The sequence below is a fragment of the Pongo pygmaeus genome, chromosome 4 (genome assembly GCF_028885625.2).
Source record: "Pongo pygmaeus isolate AG05252 chromosome 4, NHGRI_mPonPyg2-v2.0_pri, whole genome shotgun sequence".
NCBI classification, from domain to species: Eukaryota; Metazoa; Chordata; class Mammalia; order Primates; family Hominidae; genus Pongo; species Pongo pygmaeus.
The window spans coordinates 17100656-17113591 of NC_072377.2; the positions used below are offsets into that span (position 1 = coordinate 17100656).

Sequence of the window (12936 nt, forward strand, 5' to 3'; positions counted from 1 at the left end):
CATTCCTCAAACAGCTGGAGGATGGGTCTCTATAGCCAAAATGATAACACCAAGGTGAACAGCCAGGCCGCTGTGGCTTCAAGACCTGGTGCAGAGGAAGTAAGCAAACAATTTAAGTATCAGGAGAAGGCTGGGTACGGTGGCTCACACCTGTAATCCCAGCACTTTGTCAGCCGGGAGGATCCCATGAGCCCAGGAGTTTAAGACCCTCCTGGGCAACATGAAGTGACCCATCTCTAAAAAAAAATTTTTTTTTTAAATTAGTCAGGCATGGTGGTGTGTGTCTGTAGTCCCAACTACTTGGGAGTCTGAGGTGGAAGAATTGCTTGAGCCCAGGAGGTCAAGGCTGCAATAAGCCATGATCGTGCCACCGCACTCTAGCCTCAGAGACAGAGACACTATCTCAAATAAATAAACAGATCTCAGTAGAGTTCCCTGATGTCACTGTTCTTTCTACCTGAGATGTCAAAAAGTGCAGAGCTCCCTTTCCTACCTCTGCCACTCCTGAGTGGAGTGGCTGCTTACGAGGCCTGACCTGAGGCTCCCCTCAATTCGAAAACCTCAGGCCACTCCACTGGAACATACTGGGAAGGAAGGACCCCCTCATGGAGCTTACTGCCTTCTCCCCTCAGCGTGGGGTTCTTACCGTGCCAAGAAGCCCAAGACATGGGCCCGAATCACCATGGCCGCGTGGGTCACTTCCTCTTCCCTCCGCTTCTCCAGTTTCTGTTCCAAGGATTCTCGAAGAAAGACCTGCTCAGGAGGGAGTCACATGTCAGAAGCAAAGAACGTGGCCAGCAGAAGGAAGGCATTTCTGAGTCAGAGATATCTTCTGGGGTTAAGGCTTTTTTCTCTAAGTTTGATCCACCACATGGCCATGCTTTCTAGAATAGTGCTTTTTAAAGGTTCCACCTGTCATGGACTAAAACAGTTGCAAAAACCAATAAAGATATATTACAAGGAAAAACAAAAATGCTGCATAGAAATACAAGTCCCTTTTATGGTTATTGTTACTAAATTCAACAGGCATAATAAGATGACTACCAAATTGCTATCTAAGCTTCTCAACACTTAACACATCATGGGCTGGGATGAATAGTTCATGGACCAGCACTGGTCACTACATTGAGTCTACGTAATATGATTCAGAGATGCAGAAAGCGGAGGAAGGAAAGGAGGAAGGAAGGGAAGCCAGGAAATTTCTAAAACGTTATTTTGCCTTTATGTGGAAATCCTCTCTTTGTGCCTGCTATGTGATTACAATCAGAGTATCTTGGCTTCAAAAACTTAAATGCACTCAAAATATTGACATTAAGAACATAATTCTGAAAACTGAGTTTAAAATGAGAACTGAATTATTTCAGTTACATCTCAGTTTGACTATCACAAGCACAGCAGAAGCAGGACTAAATAAATTGTAGCTGTTTGCTTGCCTATTTCTGAGAATGGACACGTCCATCCTCTGTTTATCAAATAAGTGTGTCAGGTAATTGGCACTTTGTATCAGAAATCCTAGTTTTTGAAAAGGTATGATAATACCAGGACCACCTCTTGATAAAGTAGCTTTTAATTTTGCCATTTCAGATTTAATACATACATAAGAAATTTGGAATGATTCCCTATAACAACCAGTATCAAACATTTTCATGCTTTTTTGTTAACAGTCCACACAGACGCATTTTGGTGTCTCCACAGTTTTTTACTTTATGCTTCCATGAGTCATTCTGGACTAAAATGGTGCATCATGTTCTCCCAATGGCACATTTTTCCAGGTTCTGCTCTGTGTCCTCCATGACATTTGGGCAAAAAAAGCAAATAAAGAGTCCTACCACCTTGTGACTCACAGCCGTACCTGTTCCTGCTCTGGGTAAAACTCCATCACAAATCATTCTCCTAGGAAAGCTCTTCATACAATCCTCTCCTTGTAATACAATTAATATATTCTGTTGGCCGGGCGCAGTGGCTCATGGCAGTAATCTCAGCACTTTGGGAGGCTGAGGCAGGTGGATCACCTGAGGTCAGGAGTTGGAGACCAGCCTGGCCAACACGGGGAAACCCTGCCTTTACTAAAAATACAAAAAATTAGCCAGGCATGGTGGGGGTGCCTGTAATCCCAGATACTTGGGAGGCTGAGGCAGAAGAATTGCTTGAACCTGGGAGGCGGAGGTTGCAGTGAGCCAAGATCATGCTGCTGCACTCCAGCCTGGGCAACAGAGTGAGATTCTGTCTCCAAAAAAGCAACATATATACATATATATACACACATATATATACACACACATACATATATACACATTCATATATATACATACTCATATATACACATATATACTCATATATACTTATACATACTCATATATATGAGAATATATATATATACATTCTGTTGCTACAGAAGCTACAAGTGTAATGTTTGTTGGATGTGATCATCATTAAAGATGTTCAGAAATACAGAATTCCCTGTACATATCAAAACCATGTAGCAAAAGCAGTTTTCATCAAGACTGGACTTTTAAGGAAGTATTTCAACTTCTCTTTGAGATATTTGTTTGGTATTACATATCTTACTCTAATGCTTTTGCTCTTATGAGTGCTTAAAAGGAAAAGTAATAGCCAAACCTTGGGGAAGGGGGTGGTGGTGACGAAAGAGACAAAAGTGTCAACTCTCATGAGCGACACAGCGATGATGTGAACAAGTGGAAATCTTTGTGAAGGAACAAAGGTCTTCTCCACCATTGGAAGTCAAAAGAATGTCTTGGTTAGAATCAGAATCAGACAAACACTTGCTTTAGTTTTCAGTCCATTAAAAAGACAGCTCTCAAAATAAATAAATAAATATTTTTTTAAAAAGTATTTTTCCACATCTTTATTTACATTCTCCTTCACCAACCTAAAGGGCAAACAAATAGAGAAAATGCTTTTAGGGACCTGTCAGTTTCATTAAGAACATGAACCCTGAATTTAGACAATGACAGAAGGAAAGTGATAGGTTTGGCTGTGTCCCCACTCAAATCTCATCTTTAATTGTAGCTCCCATAATTCCCATGTGTCATGGGAGGGACCTGGTGGGAGGTAATTGGATCATGGGGGCGAGTCTTTCCCATGCTGTTCTCATGATAGTGAATAAGTCTCATGAGATCTGATGGTTTTAAAAAGGAGAGTTGCCCTGCACACGCTCTCTTGCCTGCTGCCATGTAGGACGTGTCTTTACTCTTCCTTCATCTTCTGCCATGATCGTGAGGCCTCCCCAGCCATGTGGAACTGTTAGTCCATTAAACCTCTTTCTTTTATAAATTACCCAGTCTCGGGTATGTCTTTATTAGCAGTGTGAGAACAGACTAATACAGAAAGTGTTTCTGTGAGCCCTTGTGTCACTTTGCCATGTTCCCAGGACTCAGCCAAGACCAAGTTGGCACAACCTAGTGACTGGGAATGTGGCATCAAAGCAGGCACCAAAGCAGCTGAGCAAAGGGTGGTACCCACTCAGGTGCTGCTTGGCTGAACTTGACTCAATATCCAACAGGAACCATTTCACGTGGTTCTTTTGCACTTTTGTCTTCTTAGGTAGCTTAAGATCCTGTGGGTTATTCTAGCACACTGTCTTTATAAAAATACCTCCTGCATGCTTCATTGCCACAGAACTGAGGAAGAAAAGTCTGACACTGAAGTCCAGAGGGTCAGAAAAGTAAAAGTCTTGAGTCTTGAGGAATCCTTGAGGCAGTGGGAAAAGCCAAAACCAGGAAGGAGAGGGACCAGCTGCCCACCTCAGTCACCGTAAACGCAGCTGTTCAGCAGGGAAATACATTGCAATCTCCTCCCCATGGGCTGTGCCATGAAGCATCCGACAGGCCGCCTCAATTCCTAGTAATGCTTCCCCAGTCCTCTAGGTAAGAATGCTTGCCTTACAAGAACAAATATGTTTTAGATAAGTCAGCCAGTTCAGACGTGGGGCCATGTCTAATTAGCTGCCTTCAACACTGGCCACACTTGCCTGTTGCGTACGGCAGACATTCCTTTACCAGAAGACCAGAAGTTCATTAGAGGTTTGAGGCTTTAAACAGAAAGACCTTCTGCAGGCAACACACCAAAACACCTGCTATCCAACATGTAAATCAAACACTGGTCAAGATCAAAGCTATCAAGAAGGCACAATTGAAATGCTTTGATGTTTGCATTTACTTCCTAACGTGTCTGTGGAAAAATAAACTTCCATCCAACTTCTACTCCCAAGTTTTCACCAATTAAAACTGAACTCCTCTTTAAATACTTCTTCTTCTTGAATACTTCCTTGATCATTTCAATCCATAGAGATCTGTCTCCTGAAGAAGCTGTTTCCTTACTCCTTTAAAAAGATTGTACTGCATGATTAATTCATCCACTGTGTGTGAATATCTTATCTTCCAACACAGTAAATTGAGGACAACACCCTTGTCTCTGTGTCCCCTATGCTACACTACGTCCCAAACCTGCCTTGGGCCTGATTTCCATAATGTAAATTCTAAGTGAAGTTGGATTAGTACTTGGAGCCCAGAAAAGACTGTTAATGGCTAGGGTGAATTTTAATGATCTCTAATGTTACTCCACTGTAGAAGGCAGTGAGGTGACTCGTTTATAGAGCATGCAATTTCTTTTTGTTTTTGAGACAAGGTCTCACTCTGTCGCCCAGGCTGGAGTGCAGTGGCATGATCAGGGCTCACTGCAGTCTTGACCTCCTGGGTTCAAGCAATCCTCCCACTCTAGCCACGCAAGTAGCTGGGACTATAGGCACATGCCACCACGCCTGGCTAATTTTTCTGAATTTCAGTAGAGAAAAGGTCTCACTATGTTTTCCAAGCTGGTCTCAGACTCCTGGGCTCAAGCGATCCTTCTTCTGCCTCAGCTTCCCAAAGGGCTGGAATTACAAATGTGAGCCACTGTGCCTGGCCTGCAATTTCTTTTTGATTAAACAAAATCAGAGCAGATTATATTGCACTGCCAAGAGCTCCACTTGAGCCATTTTCTTCAGAAAGTTTTCCTAAGTAAATAAATGTATGACATCCTGTGTCACCGCTTATAGTTTTTCAGCAACTCACAGACACTGATTAAGCTCAGCACTGTGTAGAATGAACAATCAGCTCTACATGCTCTACTGGGTGATCGTAGAGAAGCCAACAGCAAGACAACAGGACAGCATATGAAGTCTACATCAGGGCTAAGAAGAGGATGACCTGGGACAACAGAGGAGGGGGCTTACCCCAGCTGTAGGGTGCACTGGGGAATGTCAAAAAAGGAGTCCTTTCAAAGTCTACATCTAAGCCAAGACCTAAAGATGAGTTGGCTACAGGAGTAGAGAGTAAGATTCCAGGCAGAGAGACCTCCTGCGGGAGGAACACCCTCAGGTGGCCCCCAGTGGGTTACAACCCTCTTTAATCTTCCTGAGTGGGGGTGCAATCTGGGACTTGCTTCTAGCCATTAGACTGCAGGAAAGGTGATGGGATGTCACTTCCGTGAGAACATTACATCATATAACACTCTGTCCTACGCTGGAGCATGGGGTTATCCTGCTGGCCTGAAAGAAGTGAGCTGCCATGTGGCGAGGGGGCCATGTGTCAAGGAACTTCAGGGGCTTCTCGGAGCTGCGAGTGGTTCCCAGCCAACAACTAGCAAAAAAACAGGGACTTCAGTCCTGCAAAAACACAGGGAAATGAATTTAGCCAATGACCAAGTGAACCTGGAAGACGCCCTGAGGTCCAGAAAGGAACAAAGCCCCAAGATACAGGGACTGCAGGCTTGGGGGACCCTGATCAGAGGACCCAGCTCAGCTGTGCCCCAGCTCTGACCCTTAAATACTATGAGATAATCAATGTGTGTTGTTAAAGCCACGAAGTTTGCAGTAATGTATTACAGAGCAATAGCTAGCTCATGTGATTATCTCTGCATGCCATCTCTACCCTATTTTGTGTTTATATCTTAAATCCCTCACCAGTAAAACATTCCCCTAGAGCAGGGAGGTAGGTCCATCATGACTTTCCCTTGCTGAATGGCCAGGAGGTGAAGCCTAAGTACTTGTCATCAATCTCACACTGGTCAAACTGCAAGACACACGTCTCTCTCTCCCACATTCTCCCTCTTTCCTTTCCTCTTTTTATAAAGCAAAGAAACTCCTAGGTTAAAAACAGCATATTATGAGTGGAAGCTTTAAAATACTTCTCTGACATTGCACTGCTGTGTGTAAGGGCAGAAGGAGTAGGAATGAGGATTCATTCTTCGAGGACACATGTGTCCTCAGCTGCCTGCATTTTTGTGTCGAGTCACATTGCTGTCTTTTCCATGTGACAAGTCATTGGAGGTGGGTGGGGAATGAGAGTGGAATCCAAACAAGGTTCTCGGCAGTTCCCTGATCCAGAAAGAAGAAGTCATACAACAAATTTTATGACTAATTTTTTATGTTCAGGCCCGACTGCCCATACTCCGCTCCTATCTGGAAAAGGGGGTTAAGGAGCCTCTGCCCCAACAGCATCTTCAAAAGTAGATTTTCCTTTTTGCTTTCTGGACTGAGTTTTTGACAACCGGAAGGATTTCAGACCAGCTACTGATCTCTCGCTTAGTCGCTGCTCTGGTTGCAGGGATAAAAGCCAGTATTTGAATTAGAGAAAGTTAGAAGGGTCTGGGGTATCACTTCTTAGACACTGGGGGCTGCCTCATACTTCCAAAGCACTGTTACTCGTCTGCCAACATTTGTTGACTGCCTGAACAAATATACACACACACAAACAATTAGGATGAGATGTTTCAATGGGTTCTCTAATGAAACAGAGTCCCTGACAAGTCAAGGACTTCACTTCAAATAAAATAGTAACTGTTTGGGAGACAAAAGGTTATGGTAGGCATGGCAACAGGAGTATCTTCCCAATGTGAAAGAACAATTGTGTAGCAGTGTCATAGAGCCCTAAACCCTGTGAGCATCACCCCGTGAGCATCACCCTGAGATCTGTCGGGGATTCAGTGGGAGTTGCTCTTTCTCCGCGTCGTACCTTGGTCTTCCCCAGCTGCCACTCGCTGTTGGAGGCATCATAGAGCTGCAGCAGGCTCGTGCACTTCCCTCGGATGTCCTCGGGCAGAGCCAGATTCCTCATCAGCACTTTATACCTGCAACGTAAAGACACACAGGGTCACCTTCTGCGATGGTTCCCTGTTTTCTCCAACCCCTTTGAAAAGAAAGAGAATCCAATTCAGTTCCCTCTTGCCTTTTGTAAAAGTCCTGAAAGGGTCTTCGGACCGCATACCCGGCTTTGCGGATTCTCACAGTCTCCAGCATCCCTGAGTACCGCAGCTGGTTCAGCACAACCGCCTGGTCAAACTGGTCTGGCATCTACACCATGCAGAAAAAGATGGGATACCATTAGAAAAAATGGAACTCGATAAGGGAGACTTAATAAAGCCACCTCCATCATTGGTTTACCCCTGCTTCAAAACACATACAAGAGTCTTGAACCTACACAGAAATATAGACTAGCACAGGAACCCCAGTGGAACCATCATCTCGCTTTAACAACCGTCAACCCCTGCCAATCCTACCCCATCCACAAGTTACTTCCTCCCTCCCCGTATGTTTAAGAAAATCCCAGCTGGGCACAGTGGCTCACGCCTGTAATCCTAGCACTTTGGGAGGCCGAGGCGGGCAGATCACAAGGTCAGGAGTTTGAGACCAGTCTGGCCAATATGGTGAAACCCCATCTCTACTAAAAATACAAAAATTAGCCAGGCGTGGTGGCACATGCCTGTAGTCCCAGCTACTCGGGAGGCTGAGGCAGGAGAATTGCTTGAACCCAGGAGGCGGAGGTTGCAGTGATGGCGCCACTGCACTACAGCCTGGTGACAGAGCAGTCTCAAAAAACGAAAAGAAAAAAAAAAGAAAATCCCAAACATCACATCATCTCATTTGCAAAGATTCTACTATATGTCATGTGTTAATATAACACTAGTATCATATCTTAAAAGATATCAATAATTCCTTTATATTAATATCCATGTTCACATTTCTGGCTGTATCACAAATATCATGAATGTACCACCACTTTAAAATCATTTTTTCCCCAAAGAATTTAAAGTGTCATACAAATGTCACTTTATTTTACTTTTTAAATTTGAATTTAAAGTCATTTTTTACCTAAGAACACAGTGACTTGGTGATGGGTGGATAACCACACTGAGGCAGGTGAGGTGGGGGTGGGGGTGGGGGTAGAGAAGGAGAGACGACCACGCTAGCCAGTGTAGAAGACATAGAGGTGAAAAAGAGTTTGACTTTGCTCAAATTCTAGTCAAAGACTTATTTATTGAGAGCTCTATACTCTGATCACTAAATAAGCCTGAGAACATACAAATTAAGGACAGAGGAAATCAGAACCAAGACTTAATGTTCTGAAATGTGTTCTCTTATTTGTTCAGCTGCCAAACAAACTGGCACTGGGGCCAGGACAATAGGTTTTCAGGGAAAGCAAAAAAAAGTGGGCCATTTAGGAACTCTGGGGACAGTGGTTTGTTTTTTTAGTCCACCCACCCGAGTTCCCTTTAATTAAGCTGCATGTTGTTATCCCACACAACTGTGAATACAATGACAAAAAAATAGTACCATAGGACCTAACTGTTAACAAAATACAAGAATGCAAAGTGGCTTAATTTGTGACCCTTAAAAATGCAGTCATTAACACAAAATTAGGCATAAAGCCATGTTATTCTGCAAGCTTTCAAAATTGGCAAAAAAAAAAAAGAAATTTAAAGAATGCTTTGCAACTGTCCCTCACAGCTTTTGATGGAATAGCTGCCATCAGCCCTAGTGGGCTGACTTCTCTCATATTTAATTCCTTCTACAAACACTGTGGTCAAATTGTCTTTACTTAGCAGTATTCCAACCAAGTGCAGCCAGCAAATTAGGGCAAACATCCAAAGAACTGTGGCTCTCTGTTTTTAGTCTTGATTAAATTATCCTCAGAAAAGTAAGAAAAGCATAAAAATATGAAAACAAAATTACCCTTGGTGACTCTTATGCCATATCTCTGGATTTAAAAATGCAGGTTGGGGGGTGGGTGACTGTTCTGAAGGCATTTGGTTACAACGCTTCTGTGAGATTTCTTTGGGAATATAATCTAAACAGCACCAATCTACAAAGACTAGTATAGAGCAAATAAATATAAAAGGAACACTGAATAAAGTATCAGACTTACTCAACTTTGTTAAATTTATACTACCAGAGAAACCTTCTAAATTTAATATTTAATCACTTGATGCTCAAAGACTTTCATCCAAAATATCTCTACCTCTCAGGCTTTCACTGTTCCTGATCCCCTCTTTTCTCCCAGTCTCTATTGAACAAAGTCTGCACAATTCACCAGTCCGGCGCTCGAGTTATTAAAACCAAAGATATTACACCAAAAGGGCCTCCCCATCCAAAAACTTCAGCCACACTCACCATCTTCTTGTCTCTCCGAGGGGCATTTCACCTTCAGTTTGGCTCTTGGGCCAAAATTCATATGGAAAACAACTGCCACACTGACCTTTTCCCCACAGCTAAAGACATGGAACAATAATGAACACCATTCCTGTGCTTTAAAAAGTGCCCGGTCGCCATGACAACCCCTTCCATTCTCGGGCTAATTAGTGTGGTGTGGTTGTAGGATTTGACACAGCCGGGGAGGGGAGGGAGGGAGTGAGGAGCGGCCACGAGTTCCAGGCTCCCATTGCGATTGTGTCTCTGCCCCTTCCCAGTAACTTAACCAGGGGAGGGGGATCTATAGGCTGATTGTCGCCCCGGGCAACCCACCCTGAGATCACGAGGGGGGTAGATCTGGATTTCCATTGGTGGTTCTCTTTTCGGCTGCAATTTCCTTTTCTGGTGAATTCAGTGTTCAAAGATGACACAGCTGGAGGCTGGACAAGGCACAACTTAAAGGCATTTCGCCTTTCAAAACTCCGCTACCGCGCTGCCTCCACTGGTAACTAGTTTTCCAGAACCTGAGCTCACTCCAACAAAGACTGCCTGCAGTGTACTGACAGGGAAGTCTTGATGGCGACAAATAGGTTGGAGTTTGGAAGAAACAGCCTCTAACCCAGGGCAATTACAGTCACTTGATCCGTTTACTGAATATTTACTGAACACCTACTATATGCAAGGTTTTGTAATTCATGATCAGGGAAGACTTTTTTCAAAAAGGTGGAAGCTGTGTTTTGTTTCCAAGGACCCTGCAATTTAGGAGGGTGGACAGGTACATCAGTACTTAGATAGCGAAAAGCCTAATATTAAACTATAATTAAAGATTAAAATTAAGTTCCTTGGAGAGAGAAAAATACTGAGGGGGCATGGGAAGTGCACAGATTTGAACTAGATGCTGGAGGGAAGGGGCATTCCCTGCAGAAAGAAAAACAGGAAGAAAAGCCAAGAGGAACCTGGCAGGTTCAGTCAACAGGATGGGATGGAACAGAGGGGGAAGGACCTGGGTGGAAGACGGACGCATGGTTCTTGTATTCAAGATAAGAAGGAGTCACAAGGAGTCACGGGAGGCGCGCAGTAAAGACCAACAGGGTCAGATCTGTGCTGTGTAAGGATCCCCTCGGTGGCAGCAACAACACTAGGAACAAGAGCATCCCCAAATGGGCGGCGGCTGGGTATATTCTGATACCACGCACGTCATAAAAATGTCATGCAGCCAATAAGACCAAATGCAGGAGATTGAGACCATCCTGGCTGACAGGGTAAAACCCCGTCTCTACTAAAAATACAAAAACAAAATTAGCCGGGCGTGGTGGCGGGCGCCTGTAGTCCCAGCTACTCAAGAGGCTGAGGCGGGAGAATGGCATCAACCCGGGAGGCAGAGCTTGCAGTGAGCCAAGATTGCGCCACTACACTCCAGCCTGGGTGATAGAGTGAGAAAACAACAACAACAACAACAACAAAAACAAATTGTAGCAGGGAATGGCGATGGTTACTGGGTACAAAAAATAGTTAGAAAGAATGAATATTTAGTATCTGATAGCACAACAGGGTGACTATAGCCAATAATAATTTAATTGCATATTTAAAAATAACTAAAAGTATAGCTGGATTGTTTGTAACACAAAGGATAAATGCTTGAGAGGATGGATACCGCATTTACCCTGATGTGATTACTATACATCATATGCCTGTATCAAAATACCTCATACATCCCATCAATACACGACAAAAATAAATTTAAAATTTTTTTAAAAGAACAAAATAGGGCAATTGGACAAAAAAAAAAAGATCAAATTGAAGACATACCTATTGACTCTAGGGCCTTTCATAAGGTATTACTGAATGAGAAAAACAAGCTAGAAAGAATCTTACTTAAAAAAAAAGATGATCACCCCTCTCCAAAAATCCCTGCTCTAGCTATATATGTGTGTATAAATGTAGTCATGTACTGCATAATGATGTTTCAGTCAATGACAGACTACAGATACGGCAATGGTGCTGTAAGATTGAAACGCTGTATTTTTTTTTTTTTTTTTTTTTGAGACAGGATCTCGCTGTGTCACCCAGGCTAGAGTGCAGTGGTGCGATCTCAGCTCACTGCAACCTCTGCCTCCCGGGTTCAAGCAATTCTCATGCCTCAGCCTCCCGAGTAGCTGGGATTAAAGGTGTCCACCACCACACTGGCTAGTTTTGGTATTTTTAGTAAAGACAGGGTTTCACCATGTTGGCCAGGTTAGTCTCTAACTTCTGACCTCAGGAGGTCTGCCCACCTTGGCCTCCCAAAGTGCTGGGATTACAGGCGTGAGCCACCACGCCCAGCCTGTAACACCGTATTTTTATTGTGCCTTTTCTATGTTTAGGTGTTTAGATACAGATACTTATCGCTGTGGTACAGCTGCCCATAGTCTTGTACAGTAACATGCTGTACAGGATTGCAGCCTAGGAGCAATGGGCCACACCATATAGCTAGGAGTGTCATAGGCTAACCCTCTAGGTTTGTGGCAGTGCGCTCTATGATGTTTGCACAACGAAGAAGAGAAATAGAAAGATCAAGCTAGGTTGTTACTGAGTGGCGGTCACAGGTGGGAGGGACCCAGCTCAGAAAAAAAGGGAGAGAAAAAAGTCAGACTGCACTAAAAGAAGGAAATAGTCACATACGTCCTGGAAAATTTTCTGTAGGATTATACCTTTGAAGAAATTTGAAAATAGCATTTTTTACAGAAACAAGCAGATGGAGGCTTCTGGAGGTCCTGCATGAACAGGGTGAAGCAGGAACAGCTGAGTAGCTGCTGCCTGCGAGTTAGGGGGGACAACTTTAAAGTGGAAACAGCCCACCCAATGTCCACGAGCTAATGAATGGAGAAAACAGATTTGGCATATATCATTATCATGTACATAATATGCACATATCAATGCAAATTAACCTGCCATGCAAGGGAATGAAGTCCTGACACATACGACAACATGGATGAGCCTTGACAACATTATGCTAAGGGAAAAACCAGTCACAGTCACAAAAGATACACATTACATGATTCCATTCATATAGACGATGTCTGACACAGGGAAACCTATGGAAACAGTAAGTTGATTCTGGTCGTTGCGTGGGGACACGGACCTAGGAAACTGGGTGGCTAAAAGGCAAGGGGTTTGTTTTTTTTTCTGAGACAGAGTTTCGCTCTTGTTGCCCAGGCTGGAGTGCAACAGCACAGTCTCGGCCCACCACAACCTCCGCCTCCTGGTTTCAAGCCATTCTCCTGCCCTCAGCCTCCTGTGGGATTACAGGCATGTGTCACCACACCTGGCTAATTTTGTATTTTTAGTAGAGATGGGGTTTCTCCATGTTGGTGAGGCTGGTCTCAAACTCCCAACTTCAAGTAATCCGCCTGCCTCCACCTCCCAAAGTGCTGGGATTACAGGCATAAGCCACCACACCCAGCCTGGGGGTTTCTTTTTGAGGTGACAAA

At 43.8% G+C, this 12936-nt stretch overlaps 1 protein-coding gene across 2 annotated transcripts in view; it reads right to left on the bottom strand.

The window, feature by feature from the left end:
- The window catches only part of MYO10 (myosin X), a 268244-nt gene that overhangs the window by 37868 nt on the left and 217440 nt on the right, over nucleotides 1-12936 (bottom strand). The window contains exons 20-22 of one of the 2 annotated variants that reach the window (XM_054489918.2): nucleotides 7227-7351; nucleotides 7014-7128; nucleotides 647-753 (exon numbers count right to left, since the gene is read on the bottom strand). In XM_054489918.2, the coding sequence (XP_054345893.1) occupies nucleotides 647-753; nucleotides 7014-7128; nucleotides 7227-7351 (347 nt within the window). The remainder of the gene's footprint in view (nucleotides 1-646; nucleotides 754-7013; nucleotides 7129-7226; nucleotides 7352-12936) is intronic. The other variant, XM_063664676.1, reaches the window with a different exon arrangement.